General features: G+C 42.4%; 1 protein-coding gene across 1 annotated transcript in view; it reads left to right on the forward strand.

The window, feature by feature from the left end:
* The window catches only part of lingo2b (leucine rich repeat and Ig domain containing 2b), a 38,110-nt gene extending 20,736 nt beyond the window's left edge, over positions 1-17,374 (forward strand). Inside the window, exon 2 of the mRNA XM_072365219.1 lies at positions 14,097-17,374. Within this exon, the coding sequence (XP_072221320.1) occupies positions 14,140-16,008 (1,869 nt within the window). The 5' untranslated portion in view covers positions 14,097-14,139 and the 3' untranslated portion in view covers positions 16,009-17,374. The remainder of the gene's footprint in view (positions 1-14,096) is intronic.
* The last annotated feature ends 9,794 nt before the right edge of the window (positions 17,375-27,168 follow it).

Consider the following 27,168-nt stretch of genomic DNA (forward strand, 5'->3'; position numbering starts at 1 on the left):
ATATTACCACCAGGGCGTGTGGAAACTGGACCTGAAACTCAGAAGAGCATCTCTGAATAGACCTGAAAAGGGCAGGTGGAGTAAACATAAGTAGAAAGAGTCTTATAATGTATCTGTAAATCTGCCTAAAAGTCACACAGGTGACCTGGCTGCTCACCTGGCTGCTGATACTCCTCACCCAGCCATGCTAACACTGTTCATGCCCAGCTTGGGGCCACATTATAACAGAAGGAGTTGGAAAAAATGACTCTTTCCCTTTCAGTCCAATGTCACCTTGGCCGTCACACTGGCTTGAATTCGTTTGGAGTTGCAGTGAATCGTCGAGAGTGGAGATTGCTAATCCGTCAGACTGATTTGGTGACAGGCGAAAGTGTTAATCCTCCCATGTTATTCAGTGCCAGTGGGGACTGCCTAATCCCTCGCAAAAGCTCTGATGCAAAAAGAAATGACGCTAACTAATCGTCTCTCCAGGAAAATTATTAGAGGGTCCCCACTTCCAGTGCACACAGCCAATATTTACTCCATTTCTGTGCATTTTGTTTGGAATAATATCTGATTCTGTGCTGACAAACATTTGTTTTCTCACCACAGACATTGCTTCAGTTTTCGTATGATAATAGATATGAGTAAGCATAAGATTCAGAGATCATACATATGTGATTAGCTCAATTCTCAATTTTCCGCCATTTGCATTCACAAAGTCTATGATTGTTCCTCGTCTGAAGCGTTGCTGCTTAATAACCTGAGTGGAAGGCAGGTTATTTCTTTCCCTAACAGCCTAAACACAAACTGATCTGAAGCCAGGGAGAACATGTTGCAGCTTTTGCACTAAACGTCTGGATGAGTTCAAACATCTGTCTGATAAACTAGCTGCTCCAGATATCCACCCTGCATTCCCGCTTTTAATCAGATAAACAGCCTAAATTACATCCTGGACATGTTGAGCTGAATGCAGACAAAGTTCCAGGTCCCATGCTGATGTAGTTTGTAAGCAGAGGAGGCTTTCCAGGGAATTAAATTAGTTTGAGTTGTCAGGCAAAAAGAGGAGGTTTTGTGATCATTATTTGGAACTTTAGAGCTCATATTGATAACACAAGAAGGAGTGCCATGCTTTGCTGTGAGACACCATTTGTAAAAGCAGATGTTGATTTCCATTAGCTGAAGTCATTTATTTCTAATGGGACATAATGGAAATTGGTTGTGCAGACATTTATCTTTGACCCCACCAGTTAGTTGTAAGCTTCATTTAAAAGAAAAACTGTTATTGCTGCTCTGATGCAACTACAGTATTGTCAAATGTGAGCCACTTTTTCACAAAGGTGAATCATCTTTTCTGACTGGATGAAAAGCCTGAATCTGGGAGTGAATTAGCCCAAGAGATCTGACATTTAAAGAGTATAAAAAAATACGTCCAAGGGCTATGTTGGTAGAAATGGACAAAGTGAGAATAATTGTTTGACATTTTGGGCAATGAGCTACTTTTCTTTCTTTTTTTTTACCTGTTGAATAGAAAGTACCAACTTATATGGAAAGCATTAGCATAGCTTAGCATAAACAGCTAGCTTAGCTCTGCCCGAAACCAACCAGCACCTCTAAAGCCCACAAAAGAACAAGTTGGGTTTTGTTTATTTGATTTGTCCAATAAAAACCATCAATTTGTTGTTTTCTAGAAGTTTATGTGCAAAGTTATTTCTCTATCAGAAGTTAAATGCTGGAGCCTCGTTGGGCATGTTAGCTTCTGTGTCAAACTTCAGCATCATCATCTAAAATAAACCATCGATTTATTCAAGAATAAAAATCCATCATCATAATAATTTGAGAGCTTTATGATATGATGGCTGCTCTGCTGATTTGTAGCCTTTATGCTAAGCTAACCTTTACCCATGAAGAGCAGGATTTTAAATAGACTGATATGAGTTTGTTTTAATTGGCTCTTAAGCCCATATTTTGATCTCTAGAAATCATAATTTTTGCCATGGTTGTAATTTTTTTCAATGATTTTTTTAGAGCAAGGCTCAAAAAACCCATAAATGCACCATGGAGAACAAATTCTTGTTAAAACTAACAATTTGACCCATGAAATTGTTCGTTAAATGTTTACTGTGGTCACAAATCAACCAAGTTGTTGACTCATTCTCTCACAGACTGCTATATACACTGATTTCACACCCTGCTGGACATCAGATATTATTAGAGTTTAAGCCCCTCTTAGAGTTTCCTGAATTAGAGACTTGGTACTCATGCACCTCTTTTTGATAAAACTGGCTCCACTGCTGTTTCAGGGCTGGTGCGAGAACCAGTTCTAAGTTGGTTTTAGCTAAGAAATGGTTTGGTTTATTGTTTTCTGGTTGGTCTCTATAATCCCACCCCCAATCACCTGATATTGGTGTTATTTTGCTCTGGACCAGGTAACAGTTAATGCCAGCATAGCACTAGTTTTTCTATGCTGGAGCTGGTGCTTTGGAGGCCAAAACCAAAAGAACTGGTTCTAAGTTATTCATCTCTCATTAGTTCTCATATGCCACTATGAAGCCTGGAGTTTGGCATTTGGCAGGTCACCATGTTTGTCTTTTTGGAGCCAGAAGAGACTATATTTGGACCAGAAGCTGAAGTGTGATGCATGAAACCTGATTGGACGAATGTGCATATCTTTGAGGCCTTTAATTTTAGAAAGATCCCCAAAACATTGATCATAATGACACAACTATGACCTTTTGGAAGCATTTATTGACTTAATATTCCACGAGAGAAATGGAAAATGGACTTTTCTCTGTAGTCGTGCATAAGGAAAAAGGGGTAGCTGTTATTCTTAGTTCCTTATATTTACAACAAAGACCAGCTTTTGTTGTTCATTTATGTTTTACTTCTTAGATAAAAAAAGATAATTTAGGAGGTTTCTTGCTGTTTTCAAATTAGAGCACTTTCCATAGCTCTAATTTCCTCTGAAATCCTGAGAAGCATCTGTGGAATCTTAAGATCCAGCATGGGTCTGAATCAATATTTAGGATCAATATGGGCACCATATAATTGCAACAGGCTCCTATTAGGACAGTACAAATGCCTCCCATGAGTTTTGTGGCAAACATAAAGACATTGACAACTAATGACGATGTAACATCCTCTGGCTCCGTTTCCCCCTTTTTATTTCTGGAGAAAGGGATTAGATGTAAGTTAACACTTGACCTTTTTAAAGTGGTGGCGTTGCTGTCGTGATTCGGCGTCGAGTTTTGAAGGTAGTCGCAGCCCTTTCCTCTCGTCTGGAAGGCATATTGGGAGAAGACGTTCCCCACCTGAGTGGAATCTGCACTGCATGTGTGCTGGAAAGATGGTTTTTAATATGATTATTGGGCTTTCACACAAGCTTAGCTGAAGATAATCCTAACCCCTGCCCCAGCTGCAGTAAACCTTGGAGGGCAACAATACAAACTGCAGAAACTAAATAATAAACCACTTCTGATACATATTATTACAGAGAGCTTATTTGCTGGAGATGGGATTGTCAAAATGGGCAGGAACATGGTGTAAAGTGCCCAAATAAATCTAATTTTGGTGAATGAGGACTATGAATCATGAAAAATGGATGAGGTTTTCCTACTGTGACTAAAATTAGACAGAAACTGAATATGCTGTGTGTCCTTCAAGTAACACTGATCTATAAGCAACAACACACCGGGAGCAAAGGTGTGAAAAACCTGCCACTCCACCTCACACCCGCAGAAGTGTGTAGGTGGACAGAACGTGTCATAGAAAATCATGTTGTTCCTTTTGTTGGGAACCTCAGTCGTCACCGAAAAGAGACGGTGTCATCTTTCCAAGCAGTGTGATGACTGCGCCTGTCCTTCGGTGACAACAGCACCGAGGTGGAATATAAAGAAGCATTGGGCCTGATAAAAGTAGGAATCTAACAGTTTGATTTGGGAGGCAGCTGATGGATTGATTACCTGCTTTATGAGCAGATTAGTTAATGAGGAAGGACCTCAATGAACCTTGATTTTCATCCTTCAGTTTCCCGAAAAGAAAAGATTTAATGTTAGTGATTCACAATTAAAAGAGCAAGCTTAATGGGTTATTGATTTATTGATCAAAGCTCTTTTACATTTGTATAGATAACATTGTACAATAAGAGGGAATAAATAACTTCAAAGCTCAAAATCAGAAAATACAACTTACTGTTTTTTGTCATGATGACATAATCTGTTACATAATTATTGGCCCGGCTTATTACATCATGATGTAATTTTAAGATTTGTCCACATATTTCAGTATTATCTGTTTCCATGACAGATATTGCAATTTTAAACTAAATTGTAATAGATAACTTGGTAAATTAAGTTTTCAACGCAGCAAACTGAAGCCCATCTGGGCCTTTAATGCCATTTTTACACATTTTAATGAGGAACCATCACCACAGCTCGCTTCCACGAAAGCCTTGTCTCATTTGCCTAATTTGTGCTCCATCATTTCGTCTCCTCTGTCCTTTACCCTGTGACCCAGAAATTCGTTTCAGGAAAATATTGTTCAGGATGTCTCATTTCCTACAATTCATGTGGAGGCCAAAGGAGGCTTGCTAGAGGAATAATAGGTGTTGGTCAAATGCAGTGTATGGGGGGGGTGTAATGAGCCATTTCCAAATCCCTTCTGATGTGCATCACATTCAGCATTGTGCAGGATGGCGAAGAGGTCATTTCGTGATGATAATTGCTTCCTCGAGTCAAGCAGCAAATACTTCATCTGTTTATAATACTGTTCGCTGGACAGGGTGCTTCAAATAAAGGGAATTAAGAGGATAACCACGTTACCACAGGACGTGATACGTTAATATCACATTTTGCATTGAATTAGAAATTAATTTATATGTTTCTTAAACAATAATTATGAGCAGTTATTTGTTGCTGGGAGGAAGGACCTCCGGCATCTCTCTGTGTTGCAGAAGAGCTAAAAAAAGGCCTCAAACTGATATTTGTTCCAACATGATGCTGTGAGGAGGTTGGTTAGTGTTGTTGTTTCATCTCCAGGGGCTCCAGATCATCCCCGACACAGAGCCAGCCTTCTTTATGACGTTTACAACATTTTAGACTCTGAATGACCTTAGCTTCCTCAAGAAGAAGAGTCTGTTATGTCCCTTCTTGTAGACTCCAGTCCAGTGTGCTGCCCAGGTAAACCCTCAGATATTCAGTCCTTAACCACCTCTTCACCTAAGATGGAGTTACTCCCTGCTTACTCCCGGTCCTCCTGAAATCCACAGTCATCGCTTTCTTCTCGTTTTGTTTGTGTTTTAGATGCAACAACTGCAGAGTCATCTGAGTATTTCTGGAGATGACTCTGAGCTGATACATATAGTTGATGCATTAATAATGTTAAAAGAAGGGCCTTTATATAAAAAAAAATGCTGCTCTTTCTTTGCTTTTAGACCAACAAAAAAAGGAAGAGACTTGCTTAAAAACAGTGGCGTGCATGAGGGTGGGGGGCATTGTGGCCCAATTGTTGAAAAATGCGTGCTAAAGTGGCCTCTTGGGAGCCAAAATGTGTGCTAAAGTGCCCTCTTGGGAGCCAAAATGTGTGCTAAAGTGCCCTCTTGGGAGCCAAAACACATGCTAAAGTGGCCTCTTGGGAGCCAAAATGTGTGCTAAAGTGCCCTCTTGGGAGCCAAAACACATGCTAAAGTGGCCTCTTAGGAGCTAAAATGCGTGCTAAAGTGGCCTCTTGGGAGCCAAAATGCGTGCTAAAGTGGCCTCTTAGGAGCTAAAATGTGTGCTAAAGTGGCCTCTCGGGAGCCAAAATGGGGGCTAAAGTTCCCTCTTGGGAGCGAAAACGCGTGCTAAAGTGGCCTCTCTGGAGCCAAAATGTGTGCTAAAGTGCTCTCTTAGGAGCTAAAATGTGTGCTAAAGTGCCCTCTTGGGAGCCAAAACATATGCTAAAGTGCCCTCTTAGGAACCAAAACACATGCTAAAGTGCCCTCTTAGGAACCAAAACACATGCTAAAGTGCCCTCTCCAGTGGTGAGGACGCACTATATCTGCCCTTTTTCTTTCTTTCCGCCCCTGCCCTTCAAAAAGTGCTTAAACACAAACACAAACTCAATCGGTACAGTTAGAAACAGCATTAGGAGAGGTTAAGCCCACCTGTCCAATCTTTCCTTTTGCAGGTATGGAGGCTGTCACCCAACAGAAGGGCTGTAGGAGTCCTGCATGCAGAGCCAAGTGCTTGCTTCATTTCTCTCAGGCTGAAAGAAATGAGTTTGGTTTTACCGGCTCACATCTCCATTCTGGGGTTTATTTTAACGTTTCTACAATAACTGCTCATTAGGAGGTTAGTATAAACGCTTGTAGTGTTAGTTATATCAGAACTGGGGGGGGTTTCTCTGTGGCTGTGGCAGATGGTTCTTATGCATCGGGTTATGTCCCCTGTTCCCTCAAAGGCCACATCAGTGACGGATTTAAAATGATGCCGAGCAGCTGAGGCCTTAATTAATTAACATTTTTCAGAGTTTCAGGATGCAAACGATGCCTTGACATGTAATTAAAAGAAATCAGCATTTGTTTACTTGTTTATTTGTTTGGCCACTTGCTGAAAAAAGAAAACCTTGCTATATGAAGACCTTTTTAAATAGTGTTTGTCGATGCTCCAGCATGTTTATCAGCTAAAAGCTTTCGTGCCAGACAGTCAGTGTCTATTCATGCCAGCACAACAAATTAGGCCAAATTTGACTGGATTTTATACTAATTCATCCATGTGTTTCATGTGCGGGCTGAAAGATTTCTTTGCGATGATCCTAATGAATCAAACACCCCTTATTCACTTTCTGTCTCTGTGTCTTTAGCCTTGTACCGCTGCAGCCTTCAACTTAATCTGCTGGCATTTCATCCAGGCTTGTGCTGTCTGAAAAATAACAGAAATGTCACAAGGTCTGATCCAGCAAGACACAGTAATAAGTTCAGCCGAGAGCTGCCTGTACACCTTGACACTGAGTAACTTATCCAAGCGTGAAACCAACATGTAAATTCCATATATATGTAACAACAAACCAATCTTAAAGGGCTTTAAAATGCTTTCAGACACCTATGAGGCACATTGAATATGTAGATTGTAACAAAATATGAAGATTTTGTCACTAAAATAAACACAACATAGTCTTTTAAATGAACATTTATCTGTCTACATTGATAAATACAGTGATTATGTTGCACATTTTACAAAGATTTTTGAAAAAAAACAACAACATATTTGAAGGAAAATGCGAAAATATGTAAAAATGCAGATTTATAAAGACCTCTAATGAAGAACAATAAGATTTTTCAGTCATTTTTACATTTATATAGTCTTTTACTTCTATCTATTCTATTTTTAAAAGACATCTTTTATAGTAAGAAAATATGAAATGTATTCAATATGATTTTATATATATACATATAATGTTATATATTTCTTTATAAATGAAAGAAACATGCTGAAAAAAAATTAAATGTGTGCAAAATATTGTATATTTCTAAAAATATTCAGATAAATAAATTGACAAAAGTTCTAATAATTCATTATTCTGCAGGATGAGAAGAAAAACGACTAAAGTAACGAATAAATGTGGAAAATAAACAAATAAATAAGCATTTGTTTTTCTATTTATCTCAATTGCAGAAATAAATGTGTAAATGACTGTTCTTGTGATTGTTTCTTTTTCTATTTGCTTTGTCTTTATTACTTTACATTTATTGTCTTTTTTATGTTATTAAACTTATTTGATTTTTGTTTTTGTTTTTTTTGTTTCGGCGCCACTGACATTCCATAAATACTGACTGACTAATATGACATCTCCAGTATTTTCATGGTGACTTTTCAGTAATGTCCACCAGTTTCCGAGTGTTTTTTTGCATGTTTTTTGGTTTATTTTTGGTCTAGTTTCTCGATTTAAATGGTTTTAAAGGTTCATGCATTCATTCTTTTGTAATTTTTCTCATGTTGTATCTGCTTTGGTTCAAAATCGAAATCTTCACCATCAATTACAGAAAGGAAGAACATAATGGGAGGAGTACAAGGCGGATTTATGCATGAATTTTAAAAAGTAAATAAATAAAACATGCAGTTATTTAACCGTCTTGGCTGCTTGGTCATTTTCTTCCATCCACATTGCAGCTTATTAATGATTCGTTGGTTTACTTTTCATAAATTGACGGGTTTTTTTTGTATTCTTGTGACATTATTTCTGCCAGTCTGTGACAAATCTGTTCGCATCTGAGGGTTTGAATCTAAAATTTTAAATTTTTAGTGTTAGAAACGAGACATGTGTCACCAATAGCAGATCCAGCTGGTAGAGGAACACAATGTTCATATTATTCATGTCCACAGCATGCAGGCTGTGTTGCAGTATTTGTGCTCTTTGATTCAGTTGTGAGGCTGTAGGCTAGAAGCGCTGTGACATCACTCCTTCTGTCTATCAGCCTGAGCAGCCATTGACTAAGTGTTAGCTGGACTTTTTTTCCCAGAGATTGCTGGGTGAAGCAACATCCCCGGAGAGTCTGCAGCCCAGCAGGCGTGCAACAAGCCACACGGTGGAGGACTGGATACGCTGGTGATGGTTCAACAAGCCATCGTTTCAGAGGAAATGTGCTCAGTGGAGCAGAAAGGAGCTGTTTAATTGGCAGAGTTTGAATGCACAGGCCCTAATTAGCCAGGAAGAACAAGGCTCCCAACAGCATCCTGAAAACTCTGCTGACATTTTGCACGTTGCAGGGTGGTCAGTGCAGAGAGCCGCCATTCTCAGAATAGAAAATGCATTTTGCTTGTTGGTATTTGTGGTGAATACACAAGAATTATCATTAACTCAGAGCTCTGGCTATGCTGAAAGCTCGGGAGTGCTGTGCTTTCTCTGCAGCCTCCGTCTAATTGTACAGTTTGAGAGTGGAAGAAATTATCCATGAACAGAAAAGACATCCTTCAGGTTCTGATTATTCAGTGCATCACAGCAAAGTCAATCAATGCATTCGCATGAAAATGTAATCATCATTTGCTCATCCGTTTCAAAAGGGTAAATCTGGTAAAACACGTCCTTTCAGGTCCATTATCAAGCATAGGATGTTGCATGTTTGCACTGAGACAATAGTCACCAACACAGAAACGCTCTCATGTGAAATAATTCCATTATTCATGCCACCCTCATATCCGGAACCGGAGCAGAACAGTTGGGAAAACAATAAGATGAATAAATAGCGTACGCTGCTCATGTCTCCAGTGATCCAAAGTGACAAATACAAACATAGAAATGAGCAAACAGGTGTAGAATATGTGTTTAACTCCTTTTCAGAGGTTGAAGAGGCAGGAAACGATGGCTTCTTCACAAGAGAATTAGTTCAACACTTCAGATTTGGAAGCCAATTGAGGATTTATTGCAGATTATGGTGCTCCATATTACCATTGCCTTTAATGTTGGATACCTGCCTCCATCCCCACACAGTGTGGGGCAGCAGCATGAGGTCAAAGTTGCAGAAAAGAGCACAAAAGATTGATTTACCTCACATCTAAGGGCAAGCAGACACATACCTTGTCAATAAATTTCATTACCAATTCAGGCTTACTTTTAAAGCCGAAAATAACTCAAAAACGTACGACTTCGGTCCAATTAAGAGCCAAAAACCCATCTGTCAAAGGCCCCAAATTTGTTAAGCCGTACGGTAATGAACAGGGTTTTAATGCTCATCTTCACAGATTCAAATCAACACGATCGTCGCCTTAATATCACTGAGATCTAATCGGTTTTTGGAGCCTTTACCCTGTTAAGATCACATTAGAAATCAGGGGGTTTTATCCTGAGAGCATCGTGCATTTCGCAGAGTTTCACTCTCTCCCAGTGACTCATGCATCACCCTACAGCTTCTTTTCTGCTGTCAGATTTTCCACAGTTGCACTGTGATTTTAATCCAATTCAGAAACAAATCCAAAACGCTCGAGCCTGTGGGCTGCCCTTCTCAATGACCCCCCCACCACCATTTACCCAGAATTCAGTGAGATCTCGAATGCTTTCCATCTTGCCAGCGACACTATTAGCTCAGAGTGTTTCTAAAAATACAGTTAAGCTGAAAGCGAGTGAGGAGACGGTCACTGGAGCTCCGGATGCGCCCCACCGAGGCCGGTTTGGGGTGATGGCAGCTGAGCCTTAGCTCTGATGAGGCCACTCAAAGTGTGGAGCCAAATGCCAGTCACTGACAGATTAAGTGCTCTCTTAGTGAGATGATAACGTCTTCATTTATCCTCCTATAACCTTAAACTTTTCCTCCTCTGAGAGTCCTTACAGTGGATGAGTCATTGCTGTGACTCCTGCTTTACATTTGCTGGGATTTTAAAGAAAAAAGGGGTGGAGATGGACCTTTGGTGCATTTCCTGTGTGCCTGTTTAATATTAAAAACCTAGCGGTCTTAATCAGGGAGACATTTCAGCTGTGGAGCTGTACAGCACCATCAGGCTTTTGGTCTGAAGTTTTAATGGTATTGTCCAATCATTAAATCTAGGCTAAAAACATACTTATTTCAGATGGCTTTTAATACCCAGTAGTATGGTGACACTTTTATATCATCTTATTAAATTTTGCTGTATTTTATTGTTTTGTACTTATTCTTTTCTTTATTTATTATCTGCTGTAAAGCACTTTGGTACACCGAATCGCTGTATAAATAAATTACATTTACATTTACAAACAGTGCTTCCTACTAATTAGGTGTCCAATCAGATGCCTCTTTAGGATCTCAAATTGGTGGGCGGAGCCTGATCAGGTCACTAGAACTGACCAATTAGAGCAGAGTGGAATATTTTTAAAGGAAATTACCTTTATTTCTAAGTATTTATCAGCAATCGGCCCCTTTGTTACATATCAGATATCTAACACACTGATCGGTATCTGTAACAACTTTAATATCTTTAATAACAATCAATAACGCAGCGATATAATCATTTCCTTTAAAAACATTCCACTCTGCTCTAATTGGTCAGTTCTAGTGGCCTGATCAGGCTCCGCCCACCAATTTGAGATCCTAAAGAGGCATCTGATTGGACACCTAATTAGTAGGAAGCACTGATTGTAAATGTAAGAATTATTGAGTTTAATTTAAATTGATTGAATTGTGCCTTCAGGTAAACATAACCAAGTAGTTTCGGTGCATAATCCTAATCAAGTAAATGTGATTCCTAAACCTAACCATGTGCTTTTATTTATATATTTTTTTCTAAAGATAACCAGAACGAGTTAAGTGAAAGTTGGAAGTGAGCTGGTCGACCTGAAGCTTCCTGATTGGGTGTTTTACTACAGGCTTTGTGTCTCATTTTGCAGAAGTTGAGGAACACGAAAACAATCTATACGATCATTTAGACTGGAGGACTTGTTGAAAGTTCCCTCTCACTCCTCCGCCTTTCACTTCTTGCACCACCTGCCATAGTTAGAAAGCCTGGAAAGCTTTTTACTGGGATAACAAGATAACAAGCTGGCTAAGCTCTGAACGAAGTAGTAGCTGCAGATGGTACCAGGGTGTCAACATCACTTTAATTAAACTGTCTAACAGTTTCAGGAAGCGCTTTGTCGAGCTGAAACGCTCGCAGAGGTTTGGGGATTTAGCATCTTTCTCTTGGAGAATTATTTGTCAGTTTAAAATGCTCCTGTAAACATATATTGGAAGGATCCCATTCTGGTGAGCGATAGCAGAGCTGTTTAATAATCCATTGAGCCAGTCTCTGGAGTTAGAAACATCTCCTCGGGGCACATGAGCGAAAGTGCAAAGAAAGGCACCAGTAGGAGGACATTGGACTCTGTGTCAGTTATGGATTGGGACATCAAACAGACTGCTGCTCTTTAGGAGGATCAAAGCTGCTTCGTTTCTCAAGTTTATGCACTTGTACAGGTGCTGAAACAGAATTTCAACCCAAGGACACGATTAAACTCTCCATTAGCCGGTGTTTGCATAGAATTGCAGATCTGGTCAGTCCTGTGATGAATGTAATGTGAATTTTTAGTTTTCTAACTTCGGAGCAGGTGCTTCAGTCTCAGACAGCAGCAATTTCATCGTGTGCTCTTCTGATATGAGCAAGAACAACTCAAGACACATCACCAGACCTGTACCGTGCTGCAGCAGCAGACGCCTGGACGGTAATTATTAAAGGGAGAGGCAGCTGACGGGTGAAGGCAGACTGATAAATACACAAAGACAGAGGCTGGCAAGTGGATGGATAATAAGGTAGAGAGACACGGATAGTTACCAGGGAATCAGATGGATGGGCAACAAGACAGGTCGACAAATAGCAAAGCTGTCAGAATGACAGCTTGGAAACACCTTAAACTCGGCTCCGCTGCACCAATAAAACTGCATTTCTAACAAAACATTGAATTAAAAGCTCCTCCTGATGCAAGAGAACTGAATTAATTGGAAAAAATTAATCCTACTAACTCTATTCTTTCCTTTTTTTCCCATTAATTTGATTGGCACACGACACAGAGCGGATGAGAGTAAGGGTTTGTAGTTGCTGTGGCAACGGCCTGCTCTTTGTTAAAGGCTACATTCCTGGCATCTGATGTGTCTGCGCTGCGATCGATAGAAACCCCAGCCTGCAGGGACTGATGCACGGACCGGGGCTTTCGCCAGGCCAGGCGGGAGGGTCGGGGGAGTCGGAGGGAGTTAGGTGGAAGAAGATGTGCCAACAGGAGGACGGAGAGATAAAAGAGCGATAGGAAGAGAGGGGGAAGACAGGCGGAGATTTGGAGATGCGAGCAGTGCAGCTGATGAGCCGGGCGGAGGGGTTAGTGCTGTGGGAAAGAGAAAGAGGGAGCGCACTCGGCTGCTTCTGCCTTATCTCGGCTCTTCACCGAATGTCACTCACTTCACTATCAAAGTAAGGTATGTGCGCTCATCAGCTGCTTGCCTTGGCTCTGCTTCCTCTGCAAAGGGACAAAAAGCTTTTTAACGCTGCCTTTTAAGATGTGCATTCATGTTTCCAAGTGCTCACAGATGTTTCTCACGTTTTGCTTGCTTAATCGGCAGAGATGGCCGTGAGCAGAATGCAGATTCTACGGGTAATGAGGCAATTATGGTCAGGCTCTTTGTCTAAACCGCCATCTGTCAGTTCAACAACCTGTGGCTGCTGGAAGGTGTTCATATGCTGTGGAGGGGCTCAGCTGTCAGAGACTGTAATGTTTTACTGTTCAAGCCTGCATCTGTCCCCTCATTACCTCGTCATTATTGCTTTTTTTCCTTTAAAAGTCCCTTATTCAGGGCTGGAAATTGGACCTGTATCTTTCTAGTAAATTAAAAGAGAAAAACAGCAATTAGAAACCCAGTTTATACAGATGATACAAGTTAATTCCCCTCATTTTCACATGTGAAGTGCAGTTATACTGTGATACTGTGGTGTTACACTCTTTTTCACGGTGTGCTGCGGGAAACTGACTCCACAGAGCTGCACATGGAGCAGATTCACCGGCGACTCCAAAGCATTTAGCACCAAACAAAACTTGTTACTGAATGATGTTTTAAAGACAAAAGCTAAATAGATCAGCTGTAAATAAAAGAGATTATCTCTAATCCATGCTGCCAAACGGCTGTAAACTCAGATTATAGAAGCAAACACAAGCTGTCATTTTATTCCCTATTTAATTTGTGTTTTAGTTTGAACTCTTGCCACATTTTTCAGACACGCCCCCTTAACACCACACACCCTTATTTATCTGTGATGCAGCACTCACACACACACATATCCACATGGGCATTTCGCCTCACTGCAATCTAACAAGGGTCATTTCTCGCCACCGGGCTGAAACATCTTCCCTCCTCGTAAAACATCTCCACTTAGCCTGCAACCTTTTGTTCTAACACCCTGATGAACATTCACATTTTTCCGCTGCTGATGTTTCTTTTTCTTGCCATGTCTCACCCTGCTGTGAGTTTAATTCTATTATTTCCACTTTGCCGGGGAAAGAGACAGCTCATTAAAAGGAGAAAAGACCTGGCAGCTTAAGTAGTCATGAAGAGCCAGAGGTTGAAGATGTAAGAGGGTGGAAGGGGGGAGGTGCAGACAGCTTGAGTTAAGAGTGCTTTAACTCATTTCTTGTATGTCTATTGTGTCTTTCAGGGCTTGTTCGTGATGCTGCTCTGTATGGGAAAGAAGCTGTGCCATGACAGAGGGCAACTTGGGTAAAAGAGACATGCGACACACAGCCCTGGACCACTGCCACCTCTTCCTGGGCGGGGCCTTGCTGCTTCTCCTGGTCAGCCCAGCTCTGAGCTGCCCCGCCCGATGTGAATGCTCTGCCCAAAGCAAGTCGGTTAGCTGCCACCGCAAGCGCCTGCCCAGCATCCCCGAAGGCATCCCCATCGAGACCCGTGTCCTGGACCTCAGCAAGAACAAGCTACGCATCATCACTCCCGACAACTTCTCCTCATTCCAGCAGCTGGAGGACCTGGATCTCAGCGATAACCTCATCAGCGTGGTCGAGCCGGGCTCGTTCCGCTCCCAGCTTGCCCTCCGCTCGCTTAACTTCCGCAGTAACTTGCTTCAGATGGTTCCTGCTGGCGTGCTGTCGGGCCTGACCAACCTTACCCGCCTCGATCTGAGCCACAACCGGCTGGTGCTTCTTCTGGATCACGCCTTCCAGGACCTGCGTAGGTTGACATCTCTGGAGGTGGGCGATAACCAACTGGTTTTTGTCTCTCAGCGGGCCTTCACGGGATTACTCGGGCTTCAGAGTCTGACCCTGGAACGCTCCAATCTTACCGAGGTCCCTACTGACGCCTTGGCACATCTGCACAGTCTAGTTGAACTGCACATGCGCTACCTGAGCATTAGTTTCCTCAAGCCTTTCTCTTTTAAGAGATTATCTCGTCTCCGCCACCTGGAGATTGATTCCTGGCCCTGGCTGGACACGCTGCCTCGCTCCTCCCTGCATGGCCTCAACCTCACAACGTTGTTCATAACCAACACCAACCTGTCTGCCTTCCCCGGTGACGCGCTGCGCAGTCTGCCCTACCTCACACACCTGAACCTGTCCTACTGCCAAATCCAGCACATCCACCGAGGCCAGCTAGGCCAACTCCCCCACCTGCTGGAGCTCCGCCTCCAAGGCGCTCAGCTTGTTTCCATCGAGCCGTTTGCTTTCGTGGGCCTTAAATCTCTGCAACTCCTCGATGTGTCACAGAACCGCTTGGACTCTCTGGAGAGGGGGGTGTTCGCCTCGCCGGACACCCTGCAGAGGCTTTGTCTGGGTGGAAACCCATTAGTGTGCGACTGCAGATTGCTGTGGCTGCTCAACAGCCACAAGCCCCCGTCTCTGCAGCTTCTGGACGTCCAGCCTGAGTGCATCGCGCCGGAGCACCTCCTGGGGAAAGCTCTCCGTGACCTTAAGGAGCCGCTGATCTCCAGGTACATGACGTGCACCAAGCCGCGGATCGGACCCAACACCACGCAGCTGCTGATGGCTGATGAGGGTCAGCCTGCTCGCCTGAGCTGCACGGCGGAGGGAGCCCCTCGGCCCTCCGTGGTCTGGATTACGCCTCACAAACGCTACATCACAACCAAAAGCAGCGGTCGGGTGGAGGTTCAACCAGACGGCACTTTGAAGATAAAGGCAGCAGAGCTGCACGACAGCGGGGTGTACTTGTGTATTGCGAGTAACCCTGCTGGAAACGCTAGCTTGTCAGCATCTTTAGCTGTGAAGAGCCTGGGCATTGGGGACAGATCTCACTATAGCAACAGGAGCTCAAACTACATGACAGACTCCAACAGCACATGGGGGAACGGAACGGTTCTGTACAACATGACAGTCCCCATCGACATAAAGACGATCATTATATCCACAGCTATGGGCTGCCTGTCCTTCCTCGGCGTGGTCGTCTTCTGCTTCCTGCTTCTGTTTGCTTGGAGCCGGGGGAAAGGACGCCACAGGAGTAACTTTGATATCGAGTACGTGCCCCGAAAATCCAACGGGGCAGCTGCAGACGTGACAGAAACGAGCGGCCCTCGGCGGGTCAACATGAAAATGATTTGAAACGGATGCGAAACGACACATATCAGCAGAAAAAAAAGTGTTTTTCTTCTTTTTTTTTATGACAAAGTGGATTTGTGACAAACGAAAGTGATGTACTACTATAGTGGGTGTCGACGGTGATCTCGTGAAAAAGTGGACATGTGAATATAAAAGTGATATATGAAACCCGTGGACGTGTTTATATGACATAATGTTCTCATACAGTACACTGAATATAAAACTATAACCAACATATCAATATGGGAGTGATATAGTGTCGCACTAGGCATGTGATTCAGTGGTGATGTGATGAGTAAAGATATTGTCGACTCACGGTGACATCAAGGTGAAGCAGGGAGCCGCCGGGAGTGACGGGGCACGTCCTCGTGCTGCTGCCATCACTGCAACACGCCAGGACTGAATCGTCTATAACACCCATCTTAGCTGCAGTACGAAAGGTGTGCGTTGTGTCCATGTGTGTGTGTGTGTGTGCACGCATCCGTGCGTTTCTTTGTGCATGTGCACGCATTGCCTTTCTCGTGGGACGGAAGAGTTAAAGCGAACGGCGGGGTCCGAAGAGGCGTTTTTTCCAGGCCTTTTGTTGGCGTTACCGTGACGGCAGTGATGTCACTGCTGATTAAAGCGGAGGATTATCTGTGTTTGTATGCAAAGTTGCAATTAATCTACTCTACGGAAATGCTGCATAAATTTTAAAGTAGTTAACTGAGTGACTTTAACATTAGACGGGGGATTTTTATAAGAGCTGAGGCGCAGTTCGAGCCACTTTTCAGCAGAACAACATGTTTTCCCTCACAGAAAAGCTGGTGTTATTGCTCTGAAAAGGCTTCCAGCCACAGAACGGCCACGTTAAACCCATTTTATAACATAATAAATCACCGGCAGATTTTCCTGCCAGACAAATCCCTCGATATGATATAAAAGAGTCGGTGGCCAGACACAGTGGCAAAGATTTACTGGCCGGCGTCTCCTTTGGACGGGACGAAGTTGAGCTTCACGGATTTATGCGTTGAGTTTCCCTCCTTTCTCATTTTTCTTTGATCACACCACTTAAAGCTGGCGTGTTTGGGTCAAAAAAACCAAAAGAGTGGGGGGTTCTGGGTGTTTTGTTGATGGCAGTTTTGACAGTTGTAGTGGATTCTTGTGTTGTTTTGATTTATTTCCTTTTTTTAAAGTTTTGTTCGGTTTCTGTTGACGATGTTTTAAATGTTAAAAAAAAAAAACAGTAAAACAATTAAAGGGCAACTCTTTGTAACGCAGGGACGTGGGTGTTAATTTGTGTGATCCTGTTGTGATAAAATGGTTGTTTAGTTGTTTTCATATGACAAATTTATGGGTATATTTTCAAAAAGGAAATAAATCTCAATCATACCCCTGAAACTGGACTTCCTGCAGCTGATTTCCAACCGTTTTTATCATATGTTGCCTACGCATGCATGAAAAAGTGCAAGAAGATGAACAAAAATGTGGCGCTTGGATGTAGAAACACATCGAATTGATTTGTATCTCCACTTTTAAAGAAGACGACACTTTTAAAGTATGAAATATAATCTGTTGTGATGGCAGAGATCAAAATGAGATTATTGTGTCTAAGAGTTTAAAGTTGGAGGAAATGGAGGATGTTCCAAATGACAGATCCACTATGAATTAAATAATTTAATATTTGACAGTTAAAAGGCACAAATGCATCATCACTGAGAAACTAATGATGATGGAGTGAATTTATTAAAGTTTTTTCCTGTGGTTTGCTGACCTAATAAACACTCCTGACAGGAAAAAAGAGATTTATGTTCTCAGTTGATGGCTTTTAACGATGTTAGAAACATGTTACAATAGTAATTAACCATATGCTGCATTACATTATTACATTATTATCATTTGGTCACTTTAATAGGGGAAAAAGTGTGTTGTGACCCATGTTATTACAGGTTCTTGTAGCTGTATCTCTAATTAATCACACACACAAGTGAGGAGCATTCAATGTTCAATGATTAGCTCAGCTGCAGAATGAATCAAGAAAAAGGAATAACTCTTTAATCTTTGAATCAGTTTAGTTGCAGTTTTAGATTTCCCCTGGAGTACATTCAGTCTAATATATACATAAGGCACCACGAAACCGATGCCAACAGTGTGAACCTGCCAATATGCTACAGGCAACGACATGTCTACTTCCTGCTAATTATCAGCACTATTCCAGATACCGGATGGTTTTTACGGAAGCTCCACGGTGGGCGGGGACATTATTTACACTTCTTAGACACTGATCCTGATGTTCAAACATGTGGATCACAGTTATCGTGGAACATGGTCCCGGTGAGGCAGCGATTCGCTCGGTGCTGCCTCTGCCTCTCATTTTGAATCAAGTAGTAATTAAATAAAGTCTTACCACAAGTCCTTTAACTCAATATTTAACCTAATCCAATCAGCTGTCAAGTGCCACTGTTTAGCTCCGCCCAGAAGTGACCAAATATGGTCACTTCTGGATCTTCTGGATCTAAAATGATTATTTTTCATGTGCAACAGTCAAAGGGCAAAGTTGGTCACATTTAGCTTCCATTTCACATGAAAACATTAGATAAATTCAGAGAGATCCAATTAAAATAAGCAGAATTCCCCTGTAACTGTTGGACTATAGTGTATTGCAAATGAGAAACTGTTTGTTCCCAAAGTTTGATTATTTTGTAGTTAATTTATTTGCATATTTGAGCTCATTTGTGGGCATAGATTTACAGCAGAACAGCCTCTCATCTTGGAGCAGCGGTGCATATAAAGCAAGCTTAGCTCCACTTACAGTCATAAGACTTGAGCTCCCCTGAAAATATGAACTATATTTTTTGCTATACATTTAATATTTTCTTCACTCGCTTTTCCTGCATCTTAATCTGCTTATTTATTGATCTATTTATAATTTCATGTGTTTTTACAGCAGGGTTAATGTGTGAGTCTAAAGGTCCTGAAACACAGAAGGAACAATTACCAAAACCTGTAAAATAATTCATAAAAAAGTAGGAATAAAAGAGTATTTTATGTAGTAAAATTTTAAATATAGGTGAAGCAGGGCTGCACGGTGGTGCAGGTTCGGCTCCCAGCTGTGTGTATGTGTGGATCCTCTTCCTCCCACCCCCCTGAAAACACGCATGTTGGGTTAATTGGTGATGAAATTGTCCCCAGGTGTGAGTCAGTGCGGTTACATGAGCGCCATCGGGTCTGATTAATGGCTAAATTACAATAAGACTGAGTTATTCAGCTCATGTAGACACCTTAATCTGACTAAGAATGGGATCGGATCGGGTTAAGACCCGAGATAACTCCATCCAAACGTGCACTGAACGTGCATGTAGACGACAGTGGATCAGATCGAGCGTTCTGAGCATGCTCCAGATTTTTTCCCGGGATTGTCACCCGGAAGTGGAAGGAGACGATATTACTGTCGGCGCCGTCAGAAAGAAAGAAACAACTTGATGGAGAATGCGCCGTTGTGCATCGTCTGTGCCATAACCAGCTCATCACAGATGGAGAGGGACGCAGCTTCATCCTGCTCTGCGTTCGCCATCTTTCTGAATGCCTGAGTTTGTTGTTGTTGGTGGTGAAGACGTCAACAGGAAGTGGCTCTATTAGCGATAGCTGAAATGGGGACAGCGCCACCTATCGTACCGGGGTATGACATGCTTTGTGCCAGTGATTCCATTCATTCACCACCATATATCCAAGGATAATTACCCTCAGATAAGGAGCAGAACCCAACTGTAGCTGTAATCCAGTTAATCTCATCATGTAGACCCACTGACTGCGCCCACAGGCCAGTCCCAAGCCCAGATAAATGGGGATCACGGGTTGCGTCTGGTGCAAAACGTGCCGAATCAATGATGTGAGATTGACTCGCTGTGGTGACCCCTGATAAAGGGAGAGGCCTAAAGAAGAAGAAGAAAGAAGAAGAAGAAGATTGCTTAAGCATGCACCTAAAAGAAAGACTTTGCAGTTGTTTGCAACCTGTTTTTCACTGATCCTGCTTGTGGTCATAAATTAATCTTCCCGTGGACTAGAGGACGTTGTTACTTGCTTATCTTTGATTTGCAGTTATGATGCTGCGCTAACAGGGAACTGTTGAAGTAGCCAAAGCAGAAATGCACCTCTTCTTTACCACAAAGTTCTCCAACACTTGTTTGTTTTCTCGTCTGCCGACACGAAGACAAGGAGTTTGTTTGCATGTTTATTATGAAGCTGCAGCATCATCATCTCATTCAATCCACGCCCCATGTGGCCCAGATGGGAATCGGAAAAACAGCAGCTCTCCCCTGTTCGCAGTGATCAGAAAACATGAAAACTGGGCCGCATGAAGAAAAAACTCATCAGAACTGGGACACGTTGGGCTGCAGCATGTTTGCAGCCTGAATAGTCTGTAAGCAAGTGAAATGTGCCTCATTATTTGACCTCACACCTGAGTGAAAACCCCTAATGCTCGTGTCAGAAAGCTGCCGCTCATGTCTTTGTGGCATGTATCAGATGCCAGATTAACATCCTTAGAACATCCTCAGTGGGACGAGAGCAAAGTGGCTCCAGTGGGGGTTTTATTATTCACACTTTTCCTTTAACTAACTTGTAAAATTTCTGAGTCAGCCTTTAACAATCTGCGCTCGTTAAAGAGTTTAGCAAGAGTGTAATTTATGTCAGCATATAGAATATTTGGCTGCTCAGTGGGCTGTCGAGTGTTATTAGCTCTGTTTTATGACTCTTAATAAAACTGGGTCCATTGTTTACTGCAGTAAATACAAAGTCGCAGCACCTGAAATGAATGCAAACACTAATGTGTGTTGAGTGCTGAAGCGTTCACATTTATTCCTAAATTAATAATGTCACACATTCATACAGGATCTTTATAAAGACCACCAGCTGCATCAAAGAGCGTGAATCAAAGTCTGTGAACCCCGCTGCCGCGTCAGGGTGAGTTTAGGCTGTTTGTTAAAGAAGCTTTGACACGCTTGAAGTCCAGATTTCAAGAGAATGAGTCATCTTAAAGGGGAACTCCGGTATTTTTAAACCTGGACCTTATTTCTGGCATGAAATACGTTAATCTACTCACTGAGAACAGTTTGGTGAAAGTCGGCGTCCTTCGGAAGATATTTAGATAACTGGAGATCCATATAACGGAGTGAACGGGGCTTAGAGGATGCAGCCTCTAAATAAGGCATTATCTGTCTTTATTTCACCAATACTTTAAGAAGAATGAATGAATGAACGTGTGCTATAGCTCTGTTAGCTCATAGCTGCTGTTATGTGGCTACTTGCAGCTATAGGAGAGCTAACGGAGGGATTTCTACACAGGCACTCTACTGGGACCACTTCATCCACACGCCCCCCTGCAGCACAGTTTTAGTTTAGAGAGCTTAAATGTAGTCATTAGACCTAAATATAACGTACAGCTGAGGCAGACTCTTTGTTCTGCCCATCAAGTGCAGGATATCACTGATGAACCTCTCGCTTCCACCTTTGTGTGAGCGGCTTCATTCATTATGAAGGATCTTTCAGCTCTAAAGCCGTACCGACAGGTTCAACTTAAAGGGGAACTCCGGTATTTTTAAACCTGGACTTTATTTCTGGCATGAAACACGTTTATCTACTCACCGAGATATTTAGATTACTCGAGATCCGTGTATATCCATATAACAGGAAAGAGCAGGGCATAGAAAATACAGCCTCTAAATATCTAAATAAAGCATTATCTGTCTTTATTTCACCAACACTTTAAGAAGAATGAATGAATGAACGTGTGCTATAGCTCTGTTAGCTCATAGCTGCTGTTATGTGGCTACTTGCTGCCATAGGAGAGCTAATGGAGAGATTTCTACACAGGCACTCTACTGGGACCACTTCATCCACAGCATGGCTGCAGCACAGCTTATTTACTCCGGTAAGAACGTCCATCGTACTCAAAGTCGTCGTTCACATTGTCAAAATCTGATAAATATCCTGCCATGTTGCACAAAACTATCAGCAGCAAACTCTGTGTGAAGTTAGCCGACTGTCACAGAGCACGGAGTAAACCACAAACTTTCATTCTCCCAGATTCTGCTCTGATGCACGTCTCACAGCAACAGGAATCGATATGAAATATTGGAAGTTGCTGCAGCGCCTCTTCTCAGTGCCCCCCCCCGGTTCACTGATGATGTACAGACCAAAATGAAAGGTCAGCCGCTAATCGAGGTGGCCAGCAGAGACGGCAGGTTCGCAGAACCCCAGAGGACCCTCTGGCAGAATCTGTAAAAGTGTAATGTTATAGCCTGCTTGGTTTGTTCTCGGTGCTCTGTGGCCACGCAGCTGAACTAATTCCCCCCATTAACACGTCCGCCTTCCCATCATCTGCAGATGCAGCGGGGACATTAATCACTCTTTTAATCACTTTTGAAAAACACCACAAGAGATTATTTACCTTTTCGTTCGAGTACAACTTGAAATGCGTTTCATATTCTCTGAGTGGTGTGAATTTAGACACATATATAAATGTTTTAATCGGTCGTAAAGCCGGCGCTTTGCATCATTAACTGTGGGAAATGTTTTCATCGAAAGCATCTATATATCTGCACCAGAGGATGATCATTTTAGGAATATCTTTAGATACTTAAATGCTGTCAAAGCTGCTGCTGTGACGCACGGCTGCAGCATTATTAATAAGCACTTTGGTGAATAAGCCAAGAAAGTTCAAATAAGGTGGAGACAAGTAGTGCCCAATAGCTCGAGTCCTTGGTCGGAGCTTCAGTTTTTCACATTTCTCACAAACATTCGACCATGCCACTGCCTGGACCTCACCTGGATAACAGCTTTTAAGCTTTTAAACACTTCTTCTCCCAATGAAAAATGTCACAAAATTAAGGAAAGACGGTGGGAGGAATTTATGAGGATTTAGTGAATCAGACCACAGAAAAATAAGCAGTGATGTGGGTTTGTACGTCACAGCTTTAGTGTCCATTCGTTTCTCTGCCAACTGCTTTATGTCATGCAGGCAATAATACTGATATTAATAATAAGTAGATATGATAACAACTCAAGGTTGGCTAATTTAAATATACTGTTTTTTATCGCTGTTATCGTTACTTTTAGGCCCAGTTATCTGATGGAATTATCTCCTTTTTTCCCAAAGGATCCTTTTCTACACTAAAGCAGAAAATGAAGGAAGCCTTTAAACACTTTTTCTGGCCATTAAGAGGATTAGACCAGCAGTTATCGTGTCTTCCAGGGGCCTGTAATAAGAACCAGGATAAGTGGCTCAGCAGGTGACTTCAGGTCATCACTCTTTCTGGGATGTATCGCCATGGCAAGATATGCAGGAAACTTAACCTGCTCTGAGATGATAACCAGCATCGAAGTGGCACTCAGTTCAACCTGTACTGTTTATACCGCTTTGTGGTAGAAGCTTCAAGTCATTTCATCCGAGTTAGGAACGCTAACTAGCCGCCTGTATCCTTTTGGTTTATCTTGACTTTATTATTCTCCCTGCACACCTGGTTTAAATTAAACGTTTATTTTGGACTCCTGCTGGACTTTTAAGAAATAGAACCTTGGTTATGTCAATAAAAAGGTGGTTAGTACCTTGTAAAGTCCTTTAGCAGCAGCTAACGCTAACAGCTTAGCTAATGAAGATGGCGTACACCAACTTCTAAGGAGTTACTGCTGTTCCTTTCTGAAAGATGAACATTATTGTTCCCACATTACTTTGTTAGCTGAAGCTTTCTAGCTGAACGGTTCCGTTCTGTAACTCAGACAACCTGCAGCTGTGTTTAAGGTGTGTTTCCAACACAACACCGGTCCTCTCCTCACTCTCGCTGCTACACTGAACACCGTGTACCGCTCTCTGTGTGTTAGCGTTACATTATCGGCATGTTTCTGATAAAGATGTAGGTCTGTACAAATGTTTAATAGATGTTTAAACGCAATAATTAACGGTACTCATGCATTACTACGAGTTACGCTGTGCACATCTCCAGCTTGGTCCATTACTGTTGATGAGAAAGCATTGTTTGCTAGCATCTGCTGCTAACTTACAGCTAACTGCTAACTCACAGCTAACTGCTAACTTACAGCGAACTGCTAACTTACAGCGAACTGCTAACTTACAGCGAACCTCTAACTTACAGCTAACTGCTAACTTACAGCGAACTGCTAACTTACAGCTAACTGCTAACTTACAGCTAACTGCTAACCTGTTTCCCTCTGGGATCAATAGAGTAACTATCTGTATCTATATATAGAGCTGGAGTGTTTCTGGTGTGACTGCAGGAACAGCTTCTTTATGTCTGTGTTTTCTGGGTGGAAGTGGGCTGAGCATGTGCTGACCTCACCAAAAGGGTGAGCTGTTTCAGTAGGGTTCAGGCAGAGAGCCACTGTGTCTAAACCAACAGGTATATTGGCCAAAGCCTATGTTGTGCATCTCAGTTGGACCTCAGAAAATTGTGTTCACAAGGGTTCAAAAGTGTTAAAAAGGGCATTATATGACAACTTCAAGTCAAACTACTGTTTTTTTATGCTGTTGCACGAGTCTCATCATCTCTCAGGTGAAGCAAAAAAGGAATATATCCCATGTTTTCACGTACTTCATGTCATATAAAATAAATCCTCGTCCGGCACTTTGTTGACATGATTTTAACCTTTTTACACCTGAGCCAAGCAGCTAAATTTGACTCTTTTTTCCCAGAATATACTGTTTTTTCAGTGAAAGAAGAAGAAAATGCTGCTGTTTTGTTTGTTAAAACGTCATCATGCGTGCTGCTGGAGAGCAGCACCCTTCCCTCCGATCGTCACCGTTTAACCCCCCACTCCTCTCATCTCTGTGGAACTGCCCCATTAAAACAAAGCTCGTGGCGAGTGTCAGCGAGGGGCGCCGTGTGAAAGATGAGCGCAATAACAGAAAAGAAGCTCATCACGTTGCATCAGCAGTTAGGCCTCAGGGTCGTGTATCCAAGTGATGCGTCGTCCAAAGCTCTGAGGAGCAGGCGGGGGGTGATAAAAGACTCAGCGTGACGTCATTTTACAGACTCTCTTCTTGGAGCTTGTGAAGACGCCTGCTCTGTTATGCTAGGAAATTATTTCTGGGTGATTGGAGGCTGATTTGTCCCGAGGCCGGGGAGAGTCACTGATACATGTGAGATGTCCTCTGGGCCTCACTTGCAGCCCGTGTGAACGCTGGCCCTGCAGGCAGCTAAGTGTTCGAGCTGGCTCACACAAACCCAGAGCTCCAGCTTTATTTGAAAGATAAAGGCCGGAGAAAAACATGTCGAGTACATATCGGCGCATGATAATTCGTTTTTTCCATCGTTTTGCAGCAAGTAAGATGAATGATTATAAATGATTCATTTGGAAGTTATGACTCCCTGTCCCATTTTCTACCGCAGACACTAAATCACAGAGGAAGAAAAGCAAAGCTAGGTGCTGATTAATTCAAACATTAATTCTCCTTACAACAAGCCTCCCGGTCAGCTTTAAATAGGCCCATTGTTCAACAGAAATTCATTCAAGACACAATTGTCTTTCCGTGGCAGTGAGTCACCAATTAATTGGTGTATTCTGGAGGGCTGCCCAGTGGCAGTTAGTTTTATACCAATCACTTTTATAACAAGTCTGTTTAGACGTTAGAAGTGACCCACATGTGGGCTGAGCTGAGCTTAAATGGGACATAAACCATCCCGGGTGCAGAAAAGACTTTGTCCCAACCTGCATTCTGGCCCAAGAAGGATCTGACCTGCAGTTAGCACTGGTTGCATGTCAGCCAGCAGCCAAAGTGATGAGGCAGAAGTCAGCGCCTTTATCAGCTGAAGAGGTCAAAGCAATGCTTGGAGGGTCAAGAGAGCTAATTAGAGAGAATGAATGACAGGAGGCCTGAGGGGGTAAATGCAATTACTAACTGAATGAAAGGTGTAGAAATAAATCCATGATCCCACTGGGAAAAGGTGTTAAGCCACCATTTATTCCATTTTATATAGCAAGAAACACAGAAAACAGCTGCAGTGATTTATTGGAATGTGGTCAAACATGAATATAAATACAGAAACAGAGTTTCTACAATTCTGATGGGTTTTAAAGTGAATATCTGGTCTGAGCTCCTTTATTCTCCAACACAGCCTGAACCCTCTGAGACAAGCTTTCTGTCATTTCTTTAAGGAGTCTTCAGGAATAGTTCTCCAGGCTTCTTGAAGGACATCCCAAAGCTCTTCTTTGGATGTGGGCTGCCTTTTGTTCTGTTCTCTGTCAGATGATCCCACACTGCTTCAATAATGTTGAGGTCCGGGCTCTGGGGAGGATTCATCCCTCCATAAGACCTGTTGCCACTGATTTTCAGTCCACTTCTTGTGTCATTTGGCACAGCTCAGCCTTTTCTCCCTGTTTCCCTTCCTTAAGAACGGCTTCTTGACAGCCACCCTTCCATGGAGACCATTTCTGATGAGGCTTGGGCCAACAGTAGATGGATCAGCTGAAGGTCCAGATGCATCTCTCAGGTCCTGTCAGGTCACAGCTGGATTTTTTCCTCTTTCTTAAGGACATCACTTTCAGATCCTGTTCATCTGCTGTAGATAGTTTTTTAGGCCTGACACTTCTTCTTTTGTCCTCCACTTGTCCAGTTTCCTCAAATGTTTTAAGGACACACTGCACACCATGCTGAGATATGCCAAGTTTTCAGCTAATAGCTCTTTGGGAATCACCTTGTTGCTGCAGAAATCCTATTTTCTGTCTGTCAAACTGTGTTTTCTTTGCTGTTTTTCATAGATGCAGCTAAAGAAATGGGAACAAATGATGTGTCTTTGTGACAGGCTGCTGGTAACAAAGTGCCTAAAGATCCAGTTTAAAATGGCTTCTTTGCTAAGTTGTCTGTTCTGTGTCGACACAACACTGGTTCATCCCTTGAGTTAGGAGCCTTTTTTCTGCCTGAATGCTTCATAGGTCAGAGTTCAGTGGCTTAACAAAGAAAAAACACGTTCCTGGAGTGAAAAAGCAGCCAAAGAAAAACTCTGAAAGACCTTCAGAAAGCTGGAAAACTATTGCTCAGGACCACTTTAAAAGATTAAAGAAAGTCTGGCTGCTTGGAAGGAAAATCTAAAGAAATGAGGTCTGGATCAGGACTTATACACAGTCATTTATAGCCAGTGTTAAAAGTTAAAGAGAATATGTACTTTTGTT

Source organism: Leuresthes tenuis, unplaced genomic scaffold (assembly GCF_036924035.1).
Source record: "Leuresthes tenuis unplaced genomic scaffold, fLeuTen1.0.hap1 SCAF_15, whole genome shotgun sequence".
Lineage (NCBI taxonomy): Eukaryota > Metazoa > Chordata > Actinopteri > Atheriniformes > Atherinopsidae > Leuresthes > Leuresthes tenuis.